Source organism: Sciurus vulgaris (genome assembly GCF_902686455.1).
Source record: "Sciurus vulgaris genome assembly, chromosome: 2".
Classification (NCBI taxonomy): domain Eukaryota; kingdom Metazoa; phylum Chordata; class Mammalia; order Rodentia; family Sciuridae; genus Sciurus; species Sciurus vulgaris.
Genome location: NC_136462.1, coordinates 16805469 through 16823725, shown reverse-complemented (window position 1 = coordinate 16823725; position 18257 = coordinate 16805469). Strand labels below are relative to the sequence as shown.

The following is an 18257-nucleotide window of genomic DNA, read 5'->3' as shown; positions in this document are numbered from 1 at the left end:
ATATACTTTCTAGAAGCTCTTCTAAAGTTAATGAACATTATTAAAAAATAGCTTCAAGAAAATGAATGTATTTTCAAGATTGGGTCTATAATTCAGAGTGTCTAGTTTAATTTTTAAAAATTTTTAATTGTTTTAATTTTTTTTTCTTTTAGTTGTAGATGGACACAATACCTTTATTTTATTTATTTTCACGTGGTGCTGAAAATTGATCCCACTGCTTTGCACACATGGTAGGCAAGTGCTCCACCACCAAGCTACAACCGCAACCCCAATTTTATAACTGTAAATTCATCAGTTATTTCTAATTCTCATCCTTTTGATAATTGCAGTACTTGTGGGATGAAGAGGAAAAAAAATCGAAGCTGAGCTTTCTTACCTAATTTAATTCCAATAGAGATACTAATTCTTAAAACTACATCTATATGTTGAAGCACATCAACTCTAAATACAAATATTGGGGAAAACAAAAAAAATTTGATATACTTTTCCTTTTAAATAGATGAAGAACTTCCTGATTACATTATGGTGATGGTGGCCAACAAGAAAAGTCAGGACCAAATGACAGAGGACCTGTCCCTGTTTCTAGGGAACAACACAATTCGATTCACCGTATGGTATGTTTCTGAATATCTGTGACTCAGACCAAAGTTTGGCAGAAGTCAGAGTAGGTGATCTCTCTGGAAAGGTTTCTTGACAGTTAAGTTAGAGTCAGTGTGCTGAAATAGTATGCCAGGTATGAAAGCACTGCCTCTGGAGCCAGATTGCCAAAGCTGATCTGACTCTCTATCTTGCCTTGGTTTCTCCATGTGTTTAATGTGGTTTATAGAATTGCTGTGAGGGTTTACTTTACATACATGTAAAGTGCTTGTAGGTGTTCCTGGCCCATAGGATTCAACATGTGTCAGCTGTAGTTGTTAGATTTCTTTTATAAATTTTTACATCTTACCATTCCTTTCCCTGATCCAAACCAGTTGAAGATACCAGATGATGTTTGGACTGAATTGGCTTCTGCATTGCTTTTTCCAAAGTTCTTTTTTGTTTTGTTTTGTTCATTTATTTTTTGTGGTACTAGGAATTGAACCCAGGGGCTCTGCTTCTACCACTGAACTACAACCTCAGTTTTTTTGTTTGTTTGTTTTTTATTTTTAGACATGATCTTGCTAAGTTGTCCAGGCTGGCCTTGTACTTGTGGTTGTCCCACCTTAGCCTCCAGAGTCATTGTTTAAGTTTTTAGCTTTTTAATTTTTTATGTATGCCTTCATTTCATAAAAAATCCACTCATCTTTGAAGCATGAAAATTTTTAAATAAGCATCTTTATTTTTCAGTACAGGCTGCTCTTTTATTGTTGATTGTCCTTTGAAACCATATATGTCTTTAGTTGATAGTACTGACTAGAAGCATAAATTTGAATTTAAGAAGGCCAGGTCCTGCTACCAGGGTGGGGGAATAGGGGAGGATAAAGATAGCTGAGAAATACTCATATGAGGGCTCTTAGACTAGGCACCACTAGTTACAGAGAAAGTTAGTGGTGAGAATAGAGTGAGCTCGTGGCCTGATACATATGTACTTTACAGTTTTTGTGAAGCCACTTTGTAATTCTCTGGGTTTATATTGTACAGTTTTGGAGAACATTATGAGAGTACAATTATCCTCAGATGGTACACACATACGTTGCACCAGTGTGGATGACCTAACCAACTTATTACAGTTTGTCTTATTGTTGGCCCCAAAAAAGATCATGATCCTTTTTTGACTGGGGGAATTATACCATTCTTTTTGTTTTTAATTTTTAAAAATTTTTTAGATGTTGATGGGCATTTATTTTATTCATTTTTTTATATGTGGTGCTGAGACTTAAACCAGTGCCTTACCCATGCTAGGCAAGTGCTCTACCTCTGAGCCACAACCCCAGCCCCTGGAATTATACCATTCTTGAGTACTTTTTAAAAAAACGTTTTTAGCAGTCCAAGTATTTGTTTTGTTTCATAAACATTTTTTATGACCTGACGTTTGGTTTAACCTTTGGATCACTTTGGGTTTGAGTTCAGCTAATCCAAGGTGGGAAATTTAACTAGTAGATCCTTTTCCAGATGATTTGATGAAATACTCTAGACAGTTTTATTCCTTAGTGGGGGGACTAGGAATGAAACCTGGGGCACACTATCTCTGAGCTATATTCCAGCCCTTTTTTTTTTTTTTTTTTTTTTATTGTCAGTGAACCTTTATTTTACTTTCTTATATGTGGTGTGGAGAATTGAACCCCGTGCCTCACACGTTAGGCAAGCACTGTACCACTGAGCCACAACCCCAGCCCCATTCCAGCCCTTTTAATTTTTATTTTTAGATGGGATCTCATCAGGTTTCCCAGGTTTTCTTGAACCTGCAATCCTCCTGCCTCAGCCTCCTGAGTAGCTGGGATTACAGATATTCCCCACTGTGCCTGGCTCTACACAGATTTCTTAAATAAGCATAATCATTATCTGAAACTGAATTTAAAATCAAATTAATTCAGCTTTCTCATCTTGCCATACATTCAATAATTGTACTGATACAAGGGTGGCATCTTCATTTTGGCCTCTTGCTTTCCTAAGTTCTTTTAACACCAACCCCAAACAGACTATTTGAATTTTTTGAAGCCCTGAAGTAATTGTGTCCATGGGGACTTTGGCATGTGACTGGGGTTCTCAGTGAAACAATAGAATGAGATTTTGAATGTTTGGGGGTTGTCTCTTGGAATGGCTGCAAGGCAGTTTTGCTACTAAATATTACTAAAATAGGTTATGTTAAAAACACAGTTGTGCCTATGTTTGCTTATAGCATTAATTTTGAAAATCATAGTTATAGTGAAATAGTGTATTTTGAGATTGTTTATTAACTAGAATTCAGTTTAAGAAATCATGTAAGTTGTTAAAATAAATATAAATTGCTGTTCTGGGGGTTTTGCGACTGTGGCAGAATTTGTGCTTTTCATGTGTAAAGCCATGGGTTCAACCCCTAACTAAACAGAAAGCTGGGTGTGGTAGCATACACCCATAATGCCATTGGCTTGGGAGGCTGAGACAGGAGGATTGAAATTGACGCCAGCCTTAGGAATTTAGCAAGACCCTGTCTCAAAAAGTAAGTATAAAAAGGGTTGGGAATGGAGCTCAGTGATAAAGCACCCTTGTGTTCTATCCCCAGTACCAAAAAACTGATTAAACAGTCATAACAATAAGCAGTATTAGACGTTTGGGATACTTAAGTTCGTTTTACTGTAAGTTCTTCTGAGTTTTTAGTTCTTAAGAAGCAAGGTGATATTTTTGGAGACCACTCTAATCCTTTTTCCCCTTGTTTCTGGTGATAGAGATTGAACCTAGGGCCTTGTACATGCTGACAACTCACTCTGCCGATGAGCTCTACCCCTGCCTCATTGCCCTTATTTTTATAGAGGCTAGATGTTTAAAATAGTGAAGAAAATATAATTTTTTCAGTTGACGTCTATAGTATTTATTAAAAGCCTTTTTTTAAAGGGTGAAACTAGAAAGTAAATTTTAGTACCATTTATCCATTAAATGTCATATATCAATATCTGGATATAATATCAAATTTAAAGTGGCATTTGAAACAACTTTTCTTAAGGGAGGCTTTATTTTTGTTTTTTTTTTTTTTAGGCTTCATGGTGTATTAGATAAACTTCGCTCTGTTACAACGGGTAAGACTTTATAACATTGAGGTTTTTTTTTTTGAAATTCCTGCTCACTCTTGCATATGATACTTTCTAAAGTCATTCTGCTTTAGGAAAAAAACCCCCATAACTTTGAAAACAGTGACTCATTTGAACTTTGTAAGGAAGCACATTTTTATGAATGTAAGAGCAGTGAATTTATTGTAACTCAGAAATAATTTAAGTGTGTGGGGGGACAATACAGTTAATCCTAAGGAAATAATCAGATGTGTGCAAAAATTTAACCTCAAACATGTCTCATTATTGTATAATTGAAAATTACTTAAAAGTCCAGTAATAAAAAAAATCGAATAAATTATTATATTACTATGTATGGAATATTAGCTATTAAAACCATGTGGAATAATAACATGTATATCTTAGTTTTCAATAAAATGTATATCTTAGTTTTCAAAATGTTTATGTATACTTTATCAAAACATCACCTTTGTGGTACCTGATGATTTTTATTTATATTTTAAAAGTTCTCTTTAATAAACATGTATTGCTTTTGAACTGGTGATGGGAGAGGAACAGGTTTTAATAAAAATCAATTACAGGGACCATATATTTTTCTTTCCAGAACCCTCTAGTCTAAAGTCTTCTGATACCAACATCTTTGATAATAACGTGCCTTCAAACAAGAGCAGTTTCAGTCGGGGAGATGAGAGAAGGCACGAAGCTGCAGTGTCTCCCCTTGCCATTTCTAGCACTAGACCTGAAAAAAGAGATTCCAGAATTTCTTCAAGCTCACAGGAGCAGAAAACCACTAATGCCAGGTAAGAGTCGTGTATGTGCCAGCTGTATGGGAGGTGGGTATATGTGTGTGATATTTAAATTCTTTTTTTCAGTTGCTATTTTCGTCATCAATTTTTGCTGAATTGATGAAGTAATCGTTAGCAATTCTTAGAATAAAATAATAGATAGGACCTAAGTATGGTTATCTTTTATTTCAAGTATAGTAAATCAAAGTTTAAAGAATGAATGCCATTTCAGAGTAGTTTTGAATGAAATACATAAAGGGAATATTCATTTTTGCTTGTGATAAATTTTTAATATTCTTTGAAGATTTGGAGATAAGGGCTCCAGTTTGGTTGTAATGTGTCTTGTTTTTTAATAGACAGACTTATGATGACGGAGCTGCGACCCGACTAATGTCAACAGTGAAACCTCTGAGGGAGCCAGCACCCTCTGAAGATGTAATTGATATTAAGCCGGAACCAGATGATCTCATTGATGAAGACCTCAATTTTGTGCAGGAGAATCCCTTATCTCAGAAAAAACCTACAGTGACACTTACATATGGTTCTTCTCGCCCTTCTATTGAAATTTATCGACCACCTGCAAGTCGAAATGCAGATAGTGGTGCTCATTTAAACAGGTTGCCATTTCAACAGCAGCAGAACAGTATTCATGCTGCCAAGCAACTTGATGTACAGAACAACCGGGTGTATGAAACAGGACATTTGTGTGAACCAGAAGTGCTTAACACTTTAGAAGAGACTTATAGTCCCTTCTTCAGAAACAACTCAGAAAAAATGAGTATTGAGGTTTGTATGTATTTTTAATTCTGACTTGTTAGGCCACAGTTTGGCAGGTCTTGATAATAAATAGAATGTGAAAGAACTTAACACATATTGTAAGTTTATTTTAAGTTGATTTTTCTGTTATTCAACATGTTACACCAATCAAATTTTCCGCTCCATGACTGGCCCCTAGATAAGGTTTTATATTACATCTGTGTAGCTCTTTGGATTTCTGGCATTTGAGTTAGTTTTATCCTTAGCTTAATATTTTGGGGTTATTTGTTCAGTTTTAGGCTATTCTTGGCAATTGCTAGTAAGTAACCCAAGTAACTCCCTTTTATTTCCTCAACAGTGCTTCATGCAGCTGTTTACACAATGAATGTAAAATTGAGTTTGTAGAGTGCTTGAGTTTTGTTTTAGCTGAATGCTGTGTATTTGAGGCAGTGTTTATATTTTTATAAGCAATTGGGAAGTATCCTGTGAATTCTCAGTATGATTGTCTTTTTCTTAAAATGTTTTATGGTAGAACTTCATTATTTCCTGAGACTAGGTAAGCATAAGCATATCTGATTTTAGGATGAAAACTTCCGGAAGAGAAAGTTGCCTGTGGTGAGTTCAGTTGTTAAAGTAAAAAAGTTCAATCACGATGGAGAAGAGGAGGAGGAAGATGATGATTATGGCTCCCGAACAGGAAGTGTGTCCAGCAGTGTATCTGTGCCAGCAAAGCCTGAAAGGAGGTACCTGAACATGGCTGTAAATTAATCTTTAACTGCCCAATGGAGTCTTCTGGTGGTTTTTTGTTTGTTTTAGTTGTACTGGAGATCAGACTCGGGGCCTTGTGCATTCTAGCCAAGTGCTCTATCATTGAGCTATACCCCAGTGCCTTCTGGATTTCTTGAAGAAAATAATCCTGAAAATAAGTATCTGATGTAAATCACATGTAAGATTTTTCCATTGGCTTTTAAGAAACTCAAGGTAAATGAAAGAGAACTTGCTTGATATTAAAGAGAATTGTAGAATACATTAAAAGCTAATAGGATGAGGGAGAAAAGCAATATCAATCCAGTTAAAAGACTCCAGTTTAGCTGGCCTTCCCTCCCAACCCCCTAAAGAAGCAGGAGCACAGAATAGGAAAGTAAGGATTATGCACTTGAAGGGAAGGAGAATGTGGACTCTCTGGAGAGTGAGAATCCCTCTTGGTATTGTCTAAAAACTACAGCTGGTCTGTTTAAAACTTAGAGAAATTTGTAGTAAAGGTATAATGAAATGTTAGCCTGTAAAGAGGTGAAATTTAAAATGTTATAAAAATATCTTTTTTTTTTTTTTAAACTCTTTTAGACCTTCTCTTCCACCTTCTAAACAAGCCAACAAGAATCTAATTTTGAAGGCTATATCTGAAGCTCAAGAATCTGTAACAAAAACAACTAACTATTCCGCAGGTAATTTAAATGAAGTTTATTTACAGTGGGTGAGAGGTTTCTTCACTTAGCTAAAAGTGCTACCTGAGTTGTGGTAAAGTAAAAGTACCTTTGATATATCAAGACCAAGATGAAGTTCTACAGAAGAGTAGTTTTAAAATGAGATATGACCAGTTTGAGAAACTCATTGGAACTTAGTTCTTGTGAGCACCGTGTAATGCCTTCTCTTCCCTCTTTCCAGTGTATGTCTAACAGAAATTTTTAAAGGGGGTTTTGATTTAAAAAAAGACTTTCTTATTAATAGCATTAAATTCAACATTAGATATGAATTTATGATGTATAAAGGTGACTGGAGTTGCAGGGCACAGTGGCACATCTATAATCCCAGAGATTTGGGAGGCTGAGGCGGGAGGATCACAACCTCAGCAACTTAGCAGGACCATCAGCAAATTAGGGAGACCTTCTTTCAAAACAAAAAAGTATTAGAGGTGTAGTTCAGAGGTGAAGCATCCCTGGTTTCAATCTCCAGTACGAAAAAAAAAACAAAAACGAAATTGGATATAATAAGTTGCTAAAGTTAAAGGTTTATGTGTGGGTATTGAACCTAGGAATGTTCTATCTATGAGCTACATTCCCTGCCCTGCCTTTTTAAAACAATTTTATGTTTAAACTGGGTCCTGTTAAGTTGCCTAGGCTGGTCTTGAACTTTTGGTACTGCTTTCTGGGATTACAGGCATGGGCTACCATGCCCAGCTTGACGTTAAGGTTTGTGTGTTATGTGCAGTGCTGGGGATTGAATCCAGGGTGTGCTACACTATAGCACTAAGCTGTATTCTCAGTCTCAGAGAAATTTAAGACTCATGTATAAACTTGCTTTTCATTAGAACCTGTTAGTAGACTATAAGGTAGAGAATTGACTCATTTATCATGTTTCTGCCCCTAATCAGAATAGAAACATTAAGCCATTTTTGACAGAATGTAAAAATAGTATGTGTTTTTCAAACAAAGGAAACTTACTAAAAGCTCATTCTGAAATACAAATGGCAGAGTACCATTTTTGTGTTCTTAAATTCTGTACTCTATATCACATATGCCAGTGTATAAAACTAGTAACAAGTTGTGGTAATTGCCAACTATCAAAATATTTTAAAATTTTTACTATAGATTTGATGAATGTTCTTTTTTCCCCCCTTATCTACTTAGAGGTGCCTACACAAAGCAGGAAGCACTGTTGTATATCTTTATTTGTGGGGGTAGGGATCGAATCCAGGGCTTCTTGCTTGCTAGGCAGATACTCTACCATTGAGCCACGTTCACAGGCTTGATGAATGTTCTTAACAGCATTATGCTGTTGGTGTATTCTTCCATTTCTTTTTGTGACCCCTTTCTGAAATAAACTATGAGCCATCAGTTTTTTGATCCTTATACTCCTCCATCTCCTGATTCCCTCTATCCCTCGTTTAATCCTGAATATAAAATTAAACAGAACCTGGCATAGAATGAGGACTATCAATCACAGACTAACACTTGACCTAAAAGTATATTTACATTCCCTTTTCTGGCCTATTAGCAATATTAATTGTTCAGAACATGAGAAACTTAGAGAATTTCTGTGACGTGAAATATCCTGCCCTTACACTTGTTGATTGCCAAATTTTAAGAAATGGCATTAAAACTTTTTTTTTTAACCTGGATTACCTAAATTACAATTTGAAATTGAGGTGAGATCACAAAACAGAGCCTAAACTGCATTTGATTAAAATTGAATAACATGTGCTTTATAGAGTTTATGGCATGTGACTTAAACATACATATATTGTTTACATAGGCCTGGCAGAAAAATTTGGTATTCATGTCAGGAATATTGCAAGAAAAAAATGAGGTGATATCTGTGGACTGTTTTGAACTCCTTGGGTGTTCTAAATCCAAGAAGGCTTTTTATGTTTAATATGACATGTTCATTGGTGAGTTTTGATATGTTAACTGTGTTTATTTTGCTTTCATGGAAAAGTCCCACAAAAACAGACACTTCCAGTTGCGCCGAGAACTCGAACTTCTCAGGAAGAATTGTTAGCAGAAGTAGTCCAGGGGCAAAGCAGGACCTCCAGAATAAGTTCCCCCATTAAAGAAGAGGAAACAAAAGGAGATAATACAGAAAAAAATCAAGGTAAGAATTTAGTTTTATTTATATATTTTTTTTAGTTGTAGATGGACACAATACCTTTATTTATTTTAGTTATTTTTATGTGGTGCTGAGGATCAAACCCAGTGCCTCATGCATTCTAGGTGAGCGCTCTACCACTAAGCTGCAACCCAGAATTTAGATGATATTTTGCTCTCAAACTTTTTTCATGAGACATTAAATATTTCGGATCTTTTATGAGGTATTATTTATGGTATGAAGAAAGTGATTAGACACAAAAAGTATGAGAAGAGATAATGAAGAATGTTCATGCATATTTTTTGGAACTTTTTTTAAAGTTTACTGTGTAAATTTTTAATGTTTTCCAGAGTGAAAGCCTAGTACAATCAACTCCCATGAGCCCAGTCACCTAGTCTTCATAATTATCAGTATTTTGCAGGTTTTCAGAAAGTTCCTACTTAAAGATGTATTTATTTCTGTAGTTTTCCTTTCCCTCTTTTTTTTTTTTTTTTTAATTTGCTCCTTTATACTCTCCAATTTGAAATCTTAGTTTTCTTTAAATTAAGTCTCTCCTCAGCGTTCTGCCTCATATCTTTCCCATTGGCCCTGCTTTATCTCCTGGTGCCTAACAGCAGAAGCTGTTACCTTCCACCTGATTTTCATACTTCCTTTTTTTCACCTCTCTCTCCACCCCAATTTCTACATAGTCTGCTAATTTCTAAAAGTACAACTTTCATCATGTGACCTCTTTGTGCAAGTGCCTCCCTCTCATCCTTATTGCTCAGGACTTGTGCTATCAGTTTGGACTTTGGCAGCTTTGTTATTTGGCACCTAGGCCTGCTCATCCCTTCTCCACTTTTCCTGTTTTTCTACTGCAATCTGAATTTAAAAACTAATAAAAAAATTACATGCTCATCATGTTGTTTCTAATTACACTTTTCTCTCACCTTGGAATACAGTTTTTTCATTCCTCCTAAACTGGATTCTTTAAATTGTTTCAGGTTTCACGTAGCCTTATAGTTCTAACCTCTGTTTGTTTCTTCATTCTCTTTTTCTTTCTTTCTTTTTTTTGTTTCCCGCCCCCAATGCTGGGGATTGAACCCACCATTGCACATGCTAAGCAAGTCCTGTATCATTGAGTTATATCCCCAGCGTTTTTCTCTTATTTTGTGATGGTCTTACTAATTGCCCAGGTTGGCCTTGATTTGTAATCCTGCCTCCACCTCCCAAGTAGTTGGGATTATAGGCATGCACCACCATGCCCAGCTCTTTTTAAAGTAATATTTTTTGTTTTGTCTTATACAGTTTTCCAAATGAGCACTATAAAATGTTCCAATAAATGATGACGCCGAGGATGCCCTTTTTTTCTAAGTGCATTACACATAGTAGTTGGTTCATTTTGACAAAATCCTATATGCTTTATTTGATTTATTCCATTTCAATCCCCATTGTCCACCTTTTCCCTCCTACCAATCTTTCCATTTCTCTTCCTTCTACTCTACTGGTCTTTTCTATTTTTGTGGAGTGAGTGGGTACGAGGGATTAAACTCGGGGATGTTTAATCATCAAGCCACATCTCCAGCCCTTTTATTTTATTGTTATTTTTAGTTGTAGATGGATACAACCTTTATTTTATTTATTATTTTTATGTGATGCTGAGTATTGAACCCAGGCCTCACTTGTGCTAGGCAAACACTCTACCATTGAGCCACAACCCCAGCCCTCCAACCCTTTTTATTATTTATTTTGAGACAGGAGCTCACTAAGTTGACGAGGCTGGCTTTGAACTTGTGATTCTCCTGCTTCAGCCTTCAGAGCTGCTGGGATTACAGGTGTGCACCACTGTGCCCAGCTTCCACTGTTCTTTCACTTGTTTGTTTATTTTTGATTGATACTTTATAGATATACATGAAGGTGAGATTTACTGTGGTATATTTATATATTCATATAGCATGATTTTGTTAAATTCATTCTGCCTTTCCTCTTTCCCATCTGTCCTCCTTCCCTCTTGGTCTCCTCAACTGATCTTCCCTATATCTTTATGATATCTTATCCTCCCTCCCCCATTTTGCTCTAGTTATTGTATAGGAAAGAAAGCATTTCACCTTTGATTTTTCTGAGTCTGGCTTATTTCACTTACCATGATGTTCTCCATTTCCATCCATTACTGGCACATGCCATAATTTCATTTTTCTCTATTATTTAAAAAAGAATTTTTGTTGTTGTCTGTATTGTATAATTTTCTGTGTGAGCATTATGAACTATTCCCGTAAATGGCGGACCTGAGAACAAGAAAACCCCCAAACAGCCAGTTAGGTATTTACTGGGAAGTATAAAGGTGCCAGTTTGAGAAGAGCATCTACAAGCTGTAAGAGATTTGGCTCTAATGACACTTAGGTAATGCTAAAGGTCTAAGGGGGCTATAACATTCTTCTCCCTACAAACTCTCCATTTTACTGCTCTAGAGTTCCCTTCAAGGACAGGACTCCTGGACTGGGATGTCACTCAGTAGTAGCGCACATACAAAGGCCATGGTTTATTCCCAGCACTCCAAAAGGAAAAGGGAAAATCTATACTATTTCAGAGTGAACTGAAATACATTAAGAAAATATTTTAGGGCCTTGGGTTGTGACTCAACAATAGAGCATGTGTGGTGTACTGGGTCTGATCCAAAGCACCACATAAATAAATAAAGACATTGTGTCCATGTACAGCTACAAAAATTTCAATTAAAAAAAATTCATGCAAAAGTAATGTTAAATAATTGGAAAAACTTTGAAATGAGATGACAAGAATTAGAAATAAAAGTTTATTTGGAAATGAAGTCTTGGAGGCCCTGTGTTTAATCCACAGCATCAAAAAGAAGAAAAAAAGCAGACTATTCTAGAAAGAACTCAGTAATTATTTTTTCTTAATAAACCATCTTCAGATAAATGGAAGATAAAAAAAGGACATTTTAAAAATCAAAGAGTTCTGGCTGGGGATGTAGCTCAGTTGGTAAGTGCTTGCCTTGCAAGCACACGGCCCTGGGTTCAACCCCCAGCACCGCAAAAAAAAAAAAAAGGTGAAAAATCATAGTTCAGAAGAAAATGGCAGGTAACAAGTATAGAGCTGGGTGCTGTGGCACATACCTGTAATCTCAGGAACTTGGGAGGCTGAGGCAGCAGGGTCACAAGTTTGAGGCTCATTTCAGCAATTTAGTGAGACCCCGTGTCAAAAAATAAAAAGGGCTGGGGATGTAACTCAGTGGTAAAGCATCACTGGGTTCAGTCTCCAGTACCCCCCCCCCCCCCCAAAAAAAAAAGTATAAGCATTGGAGATACAATGTATGTATCATAGGAATTGTGGTGGGGGCGGGAGGACAGGGTCAAACCTTACCTATCTTTTAAGAAGACTTTTCAGAAATTAAAAACAAACAAAAAAATATACTTGAAACTACTTACTGGAAAAGTACACTGTATAACTGAAATATCTCCCTACAATCATAAGGGTTCCAATGTATTTGACCATAGAAAATGAAAAAGAAAGAAATCAAACTTGGGTGTTCAGGCTAAAAGAACACCCAACTTAGAAGAAGAAAAAGTATATTATCATTGGACCTTTCAAAGCAGAATCACTTTGTGCTAGAAGACAATGGACTAGCATATTTAAAATAATCCAGGAAAGAAAACAGTCAAGAATTTTATTTTCAGTTAAAAGTGACCTTGAATTTTTCTTAGGGAATCAATGGAGTATGAACTTCAGTCAGATAAAGCCCTGTTGTTCTGTATTTGTATTGGAAATTTTTATGAACTCACATTGTGTTCTATCCATAAATACATATGAATTTTTCTCTGGGCGTATCTACTAGAAAAGTACAGAAACATTAAGCAATCCATAGCATTGAGTGTCCCTGGTACCTAGATAGAAGTCTTGGAGTACTTCCTCTGTAAAAAAGACTTTTGAGAAGGACAACTTTTCTAGGTCTAATCCTAGAATGAATGTCTTTGCTATGGTAGAGTCAGACAAAAGGATTCTGAAACCAACTTTTTTTTTTTTTTTTTTTGTGGTGCTGGGGATCGAACCCAGGGCCTTGCGCTTGCAAGGCAAGCACTCTACCGACTGAGCTATCTCCCCAGTCCCCTGAAACCAACTTTTAAGAGGTCCCCAGTGGCCAAAGGTGGAGCTATTTGAGTTTTAGTGAAGGTAGCAATTACAGTGGGCGGAGCACTTTGAAATTCAATCTCCAGAACTAGGGAGAGGGAAAGAATGGGAGAGAGGGGGAGAGAAAGAAAGACAGCCTTATGGAATATAATAGATACCAATTTGTTGTCTTGTAACTTGGTAAATAAAATGTTTGAGCTTTTATATTGTCTGTCCTAACAGTGGTACCACTGGGTAACCAAATAGTATAGATGTTGACACCCATTTTTGTAAATAAAATTTTATTGGAGCTGAACATGGTGACACATGCCTATAATCCCAGCTACTAAGGAGGCTGAGGCAGGAGGATGACTAGTTTGAGGCCAACCTCAGTAACTTATCAAGACTGTCTCAAAATAAAAAGGACTGGGCATGTAGCCTCGTGGTTAAGTGCTTGCTTAGCATGTGTGAGGCCCTGGGTTCAATCTCCAGTACCAGGGGGAAAAAAAAAGTTATTTTGGAACCTAACCACACCAGTTTATAAATGAATTGTCTGAGGCTACTTTTTTTATTACAGCCCAAGTCAAGAAGTTGTAACAGATCATATAGCATGCTTAAAATAGAAAATGTTGGGAAGCGTCTTTTTATTTCAACTAATAAATGAGACTACAAAGGTAGATTCCAGGCATGTTTTTTTGTTTTTGAGAGTGAAAATCAGTTGTTTTGTGTCTCAGGAAAGAACAAGAGACTACCTTAATCCTGACAGATGATTTGAATCTGATTTTTTTCTGCAAGACTTCAATCTAACAGTTTACAAGCTACAAAGGTCAGAGCAACATATTGGCTGAGCTGTATACCATGAGTATTTAACAGGCAGGATACATCTCTGAAGACCAATTAAAATGGGGCATCTGGAGAGGTGTCTAGGCCATGGCAGAGTCCTTTTTCTTGAACTGGATTGTGGTTAGAAGGTATTTTGCCTTATAAAAATGTATTAGGTAATACATTTGTTTTTTCAAATTGTTGTCATGTTTTAAATAAATAGGTTAAGTTGAAATGATAATCAAATACCACTGGTGATGAGAACTCTGCATTCATTTGTTCACAAGTGCAATGTGACACTAAGCAACAATTATCTGTTAGTGTACTTACTGTTCTACAGTTAGATCTAAGAGATTTTTAAAATCTAAATATGGACATGAATTGACCTGAGTCATTGATAGTGTTCTCTGTCCAACCTCTCTTTACTAGCCTACCCACCTCACAGTATGTGTGTTTTCTTTTTTCTTTTTTTTTTTTTGTCTCGGGTCTGTCATCAGTTTTATTCAAAGACTTATTAGCAACATAGTTCTGGCTTTATGATTCTCTTTTGGAGACTTTGTTTTCTATTTCATTGATTTCTGCCATTAATTTTTAGTATATCCTTCCATATTCTTAATTTACCTTAACCTACCTTTTTTAGTATGAACATTTAAGCTGTATATTTCTCTTGATATACCGTTTTTACTCCGTATCACAATATTGCTAATGTTTTCATTACAATAATGTCTTTAATTTCCATTATGATTTTCTTTCACCCACGAGGTTTTGGATTATCTTTATAGTGTACAGAGGTTTTGTTTTTGTCTTTTAATCTTTATTTTACAATCCTAACTTAATTATCTTGTGGTAAGGTAATGTGGTCTGTTTAATGCATATTCTTTGAAAATTGTTAACAGTGCATAGTTTCTCTTCCATGTGTATTTTGGAAGAAAGTAGACGAATTGTTGGAGGAGAATTTTGCATTCATTCAGTTGATAAAGCTCTACTGTTCAAATCTTGACCTTGTTGAATTCTTCATCTGCCTGACATAATTAAGAGCACTGCTGCTGCCCATTGTAGTAACATGTTAATTTCTCTGTACTTGTGTCAGTTTTTGCTTCATTTTGAGGCTATCAAAAACTAGGTGCATACATTATTTAAAACTGCAAATTGAATCTTTTGATTCAATAATAAAGGTCCTTGATCTAGGAACTTTATACCGAAGAATGCTTTTTTGTGTGTTGCTGGGGGAGTTACCGGGGATTGAACTCAGGGGCATTTGACCACTGGGTCACATCCCCAGCCCTGTTTTGTATTTTATTTAGAGACAGGGTCTCACTGAGTTGCTTAGTGCCTCACAGCTGAGACTGGATTTGAACTCTTGATCCTCCTGCCTCAGCCTCTTGAGTCACTGGGTTTATAGGTGTGTGCCACTGTGCCTGGCCTAAAGAATGCTTTCATCTTAAAGTTAGTTTTATCTAATGTAGCTATTTATTTAGAATTTGCCTTACATATTTTCCATGCCTTTGTTTTCAGTCTTCTATGCTTTAGACGTATGCCTCTTAAAAATCATAGAGCTGGGATTCTTTTTTTGGGGGTGGGTACCAAGGATTGAACCCAGGGGCTCTTAACTAGTCCTTTTTTAAATTTTTTGAGACAGGGCCTTACTAAGTTGCTGAGACTGGCTTTGAATTTGTGTTCCTCCTGTCTCACCCTCCTGAGCTGCTGCTATTACAGGCTTTCACCACTATGCCCAGCTAGGTTTTGTTTTTTAATGTAGTCAAGAGTTTGCCTTTTTATTGGAACATTTAGACCATTTACCAGAATTACTGATATAGTTGTACTAATTTTGCTTTTTGTAGTATTAGAGATTGAACCCAGGGGTGCTTTCCCACTGAGCTACATCCCAAGTCCTTTTTTCATTTTATTTTGAGACAGGTTCTTGGCTAAGTTGCTGAGGCTGGCCTTGAACTTGAGGTCCTCCTGACCTAGCCTCCAGAATCACTGAGATTACATTTGTATGCCGCTACCCTTGGCTTCTGACATCATCTTTTGATTTGTTTTTGCCTCTTTTTCTGTTTTGTTCTTCTTGCCCCTTTTGAGGATTTTTTTTTTTTTTTTTTTTTAATTAAAGACTCTAGATTACCTTAGCTTTAGTCATTTCTCCATCAGTTAGGAAGGACATGGATGTTGAGGACAGTAACTACCACGGCTTCCAGTGCTTCAGTGAAAACTTAGATGCAGAGTCTTCTGGCCTTGAGTCTGCAGTTTTATACAGTTGGAGCACTTCTGCCTCCCTGGTAGTTCATTATAAGTTTGCTGTGGCTGAACCAAGAAAGAGCAGTTGGCTACAGAAATTATGATTTCATGAAAAATTTTGAGGAAATAAAGAAGGCTAGTTTTTTTCAGAGCACATTATTTTAGAATATAAAGAACTTCTTAGATTGAGTTCTATAGAAGTTTGTTACTGACCTATGTTCCTGAACTATGAAACATGAATTTTTAGGCCTCAGAATAGTTGCTCTTGATACATAAACAATTAAAAGATGCTGTGGACTGGGAAAAAAAAAAAAATCCTTGCTTCAGTCTTTACCCTCCTGTTTCCATTTTATCAGTTTGGTCATCTAAATGCATCATTGAACACCATTTTTTTATCCCAAAGCTGTTTGTTGATATTAATCTATGCGTTTATTATTTTATTCATTCTTACATCTGAGTGTTGTTTGAGGATCATCATTTTCTAATATTGTAAGTATTTTGGAGTATATTCTTTATAAGTTTCTATAGAACAGTTGGTAAATTTTCCAAGTTTGTTTACTTATGAGTATTTTTATTTCTCATTGTTCTTCTGCTGTAGTTTTTGTTGTGTATCCAAATCATGTTAACAAATTATTTGCTGACATCACTTTGTATATATTCCATTGTCTTCTTGATTCAATTGTTGTTGAGTGGATTTCTGATATTCTAATTGTCTGTCATTCCTTTGTAGGTGATCTGTCCTTTCTCTCTGGCTGCTTCCAAGATCTCTTTGTGTTTGATGTTCTGAAGTTTTACTACAATGTTTTAGGCCTGGATTTCCTTTTATTTTTCCTGTTTGGTGTATGTTGTATAAAAAGTACCCATATATTTAAAATAAAATTTTATAAGCATGAAGTATATGGTCACCATAGAAAATTCAAAAAACAAAAGAATTAAATGTATAATGCCTGCCAGTAGATTAGAAAATATTCAAATAGTATTATAGAGTTAAAAGAAAAAGCAACATTCCTTGCTTCATTATTCTTGAAACTAGCCCCACTCCCCAGAAGTCACTCTTTTTAAATGCTTCTGTTTATTACTTTTATTTTCTCATGCCCGTAACAATACGCTTGTGGTATTATTTACCAGCTGTGGATGGTATATGTTTATTTCTTGCTGTGATACATCAGGGCCACAACTTAAAATTTTTCCTTGCATTCAAGCTCATAGTAAGACCACTGATTTTAGTGCCTTTAATGTTATAATTGTAATTTTAAGTAGTACATTTAAATACCTATTTCTTATTAACTCAGTATATTTTGGCTCCCCAACTTTTGTTGCTGCTCTTGTTAGCAGTGCTGGAAATTGAATCCATGGATTCTCTATCACTGAGCCACATCCCCTGCCTTTTTTTTTTTTTTTTTTTTTTTGAGCTGTCTCATTAAGTTGCCAAGACTGGCTTTGAACTTGCAATCCTTTTGCCTCGGCCTCCCAAGTAGCTGGGATTATAGGCATGTGCTACCATGCCTGTCTCGGTCTGGGTATGTTTTCAGTTCTCGGGGATAGACATTTCAGTTCTTGCACGTCCATTCTCACCCCCACCTAAATTTTACTTTCATGATGTCAAGTTGACCAGATTTACGTTTTGTTCTGACATCTTTAAGGCTATGGTGATTTGTAGGTTCACTTTAAATATTGAAAACCAAGCTGCATTTCATTCGTTAAGGCAAATTTACATTGTATTTCTTAAGTATTTTGTTTTGGGATTCCCTAGGGTTTTTTTTTCTCCCTCTCTTCTGTGACTTTGTTTTCCTTTGTCCCTCTTTGGACTATTACTCTGTGCTATTGAATCTTTGGTCTCACCTTTTTTCTTAGTCACCTTCTTCCTAGAGCATCTTTCCTCCTTTTCCAAGGCTATTGTCCTAGCATTTACTCCTTGAGTATCCCGTATCCCATTCTGTCTTCTCATTGTTTCCCTCCATTTTGTGGAAGCTTCTTAAGAAACTTTGTCACGAAGACTTTTTTTTTTTGTAGCATTAGGAATTGAACCCAGGTGTGCTTTACCACTGAGCTATATATACCCCTAGCCCTTTTTTATTTTGAGATAAGGTCTCACTAAGTTGCCCATGCTGGCCTTTAATTTACTATCCTCCTGCCTCAGCCTCCCGAGTAACCAGGATTACCAGTGTGTGCTACCACACCCAGCAATGAAACTTACGAAAGATGGAGGTTAAGTGTTAGGAGTGCTTGGAAATACAAGGTTCTGCTGTTTGATTTACACCTTGACTGGGTGCAGAGTGTCTCT

At 36.2% G+C, this 18257-nt stretch overlaps 1 protein-coding gene across 13 annotated transcripts in view; it reads left to right on the top strand.

The window, feature by feature from the left end:
• ZC3H14 (zinc finger CCCH-type containing 14) overlaps positions 1 to 18257 on the top strand; it is a gene marked incomplete at its 3' end in the record, with an annotated part of 50865 nt that overhangs the window by 8329 nt on the left and 24279 nt on the right. For all 13 annotated transcript variants that reach the window (XM_079129268.1, XM_079129260.1, XM_079129259.1 and 10 more), the window contains exons 3-9: positions 500 to 614; positions 3652 to 3692; positions 4288 to 4483; positions 4825 to 5254; positions 5807 to 5967; positions 6569 to 6669; positions 8660 to 8815. In XM_079129268.1, coding sequence (XP_078985394.1) covers positions 500 to 614; positions 3652 to 3692; positions 4288 to 4483; positions 4825 to 5254; positions 5807 to 5967; positions 6569 to 6669; positions 8660 to 8815 — 1200 coding nt within the window. The remainder of the gene's footprint in view (positions 1 to 499; positions 615 to 3651; positions 3693 to 4287; positions 4484 to 4824; positions 5255 to 5806; positions 5968 to 6568; positions 6670 to 8659; positions 8816 to 18257) is intronic.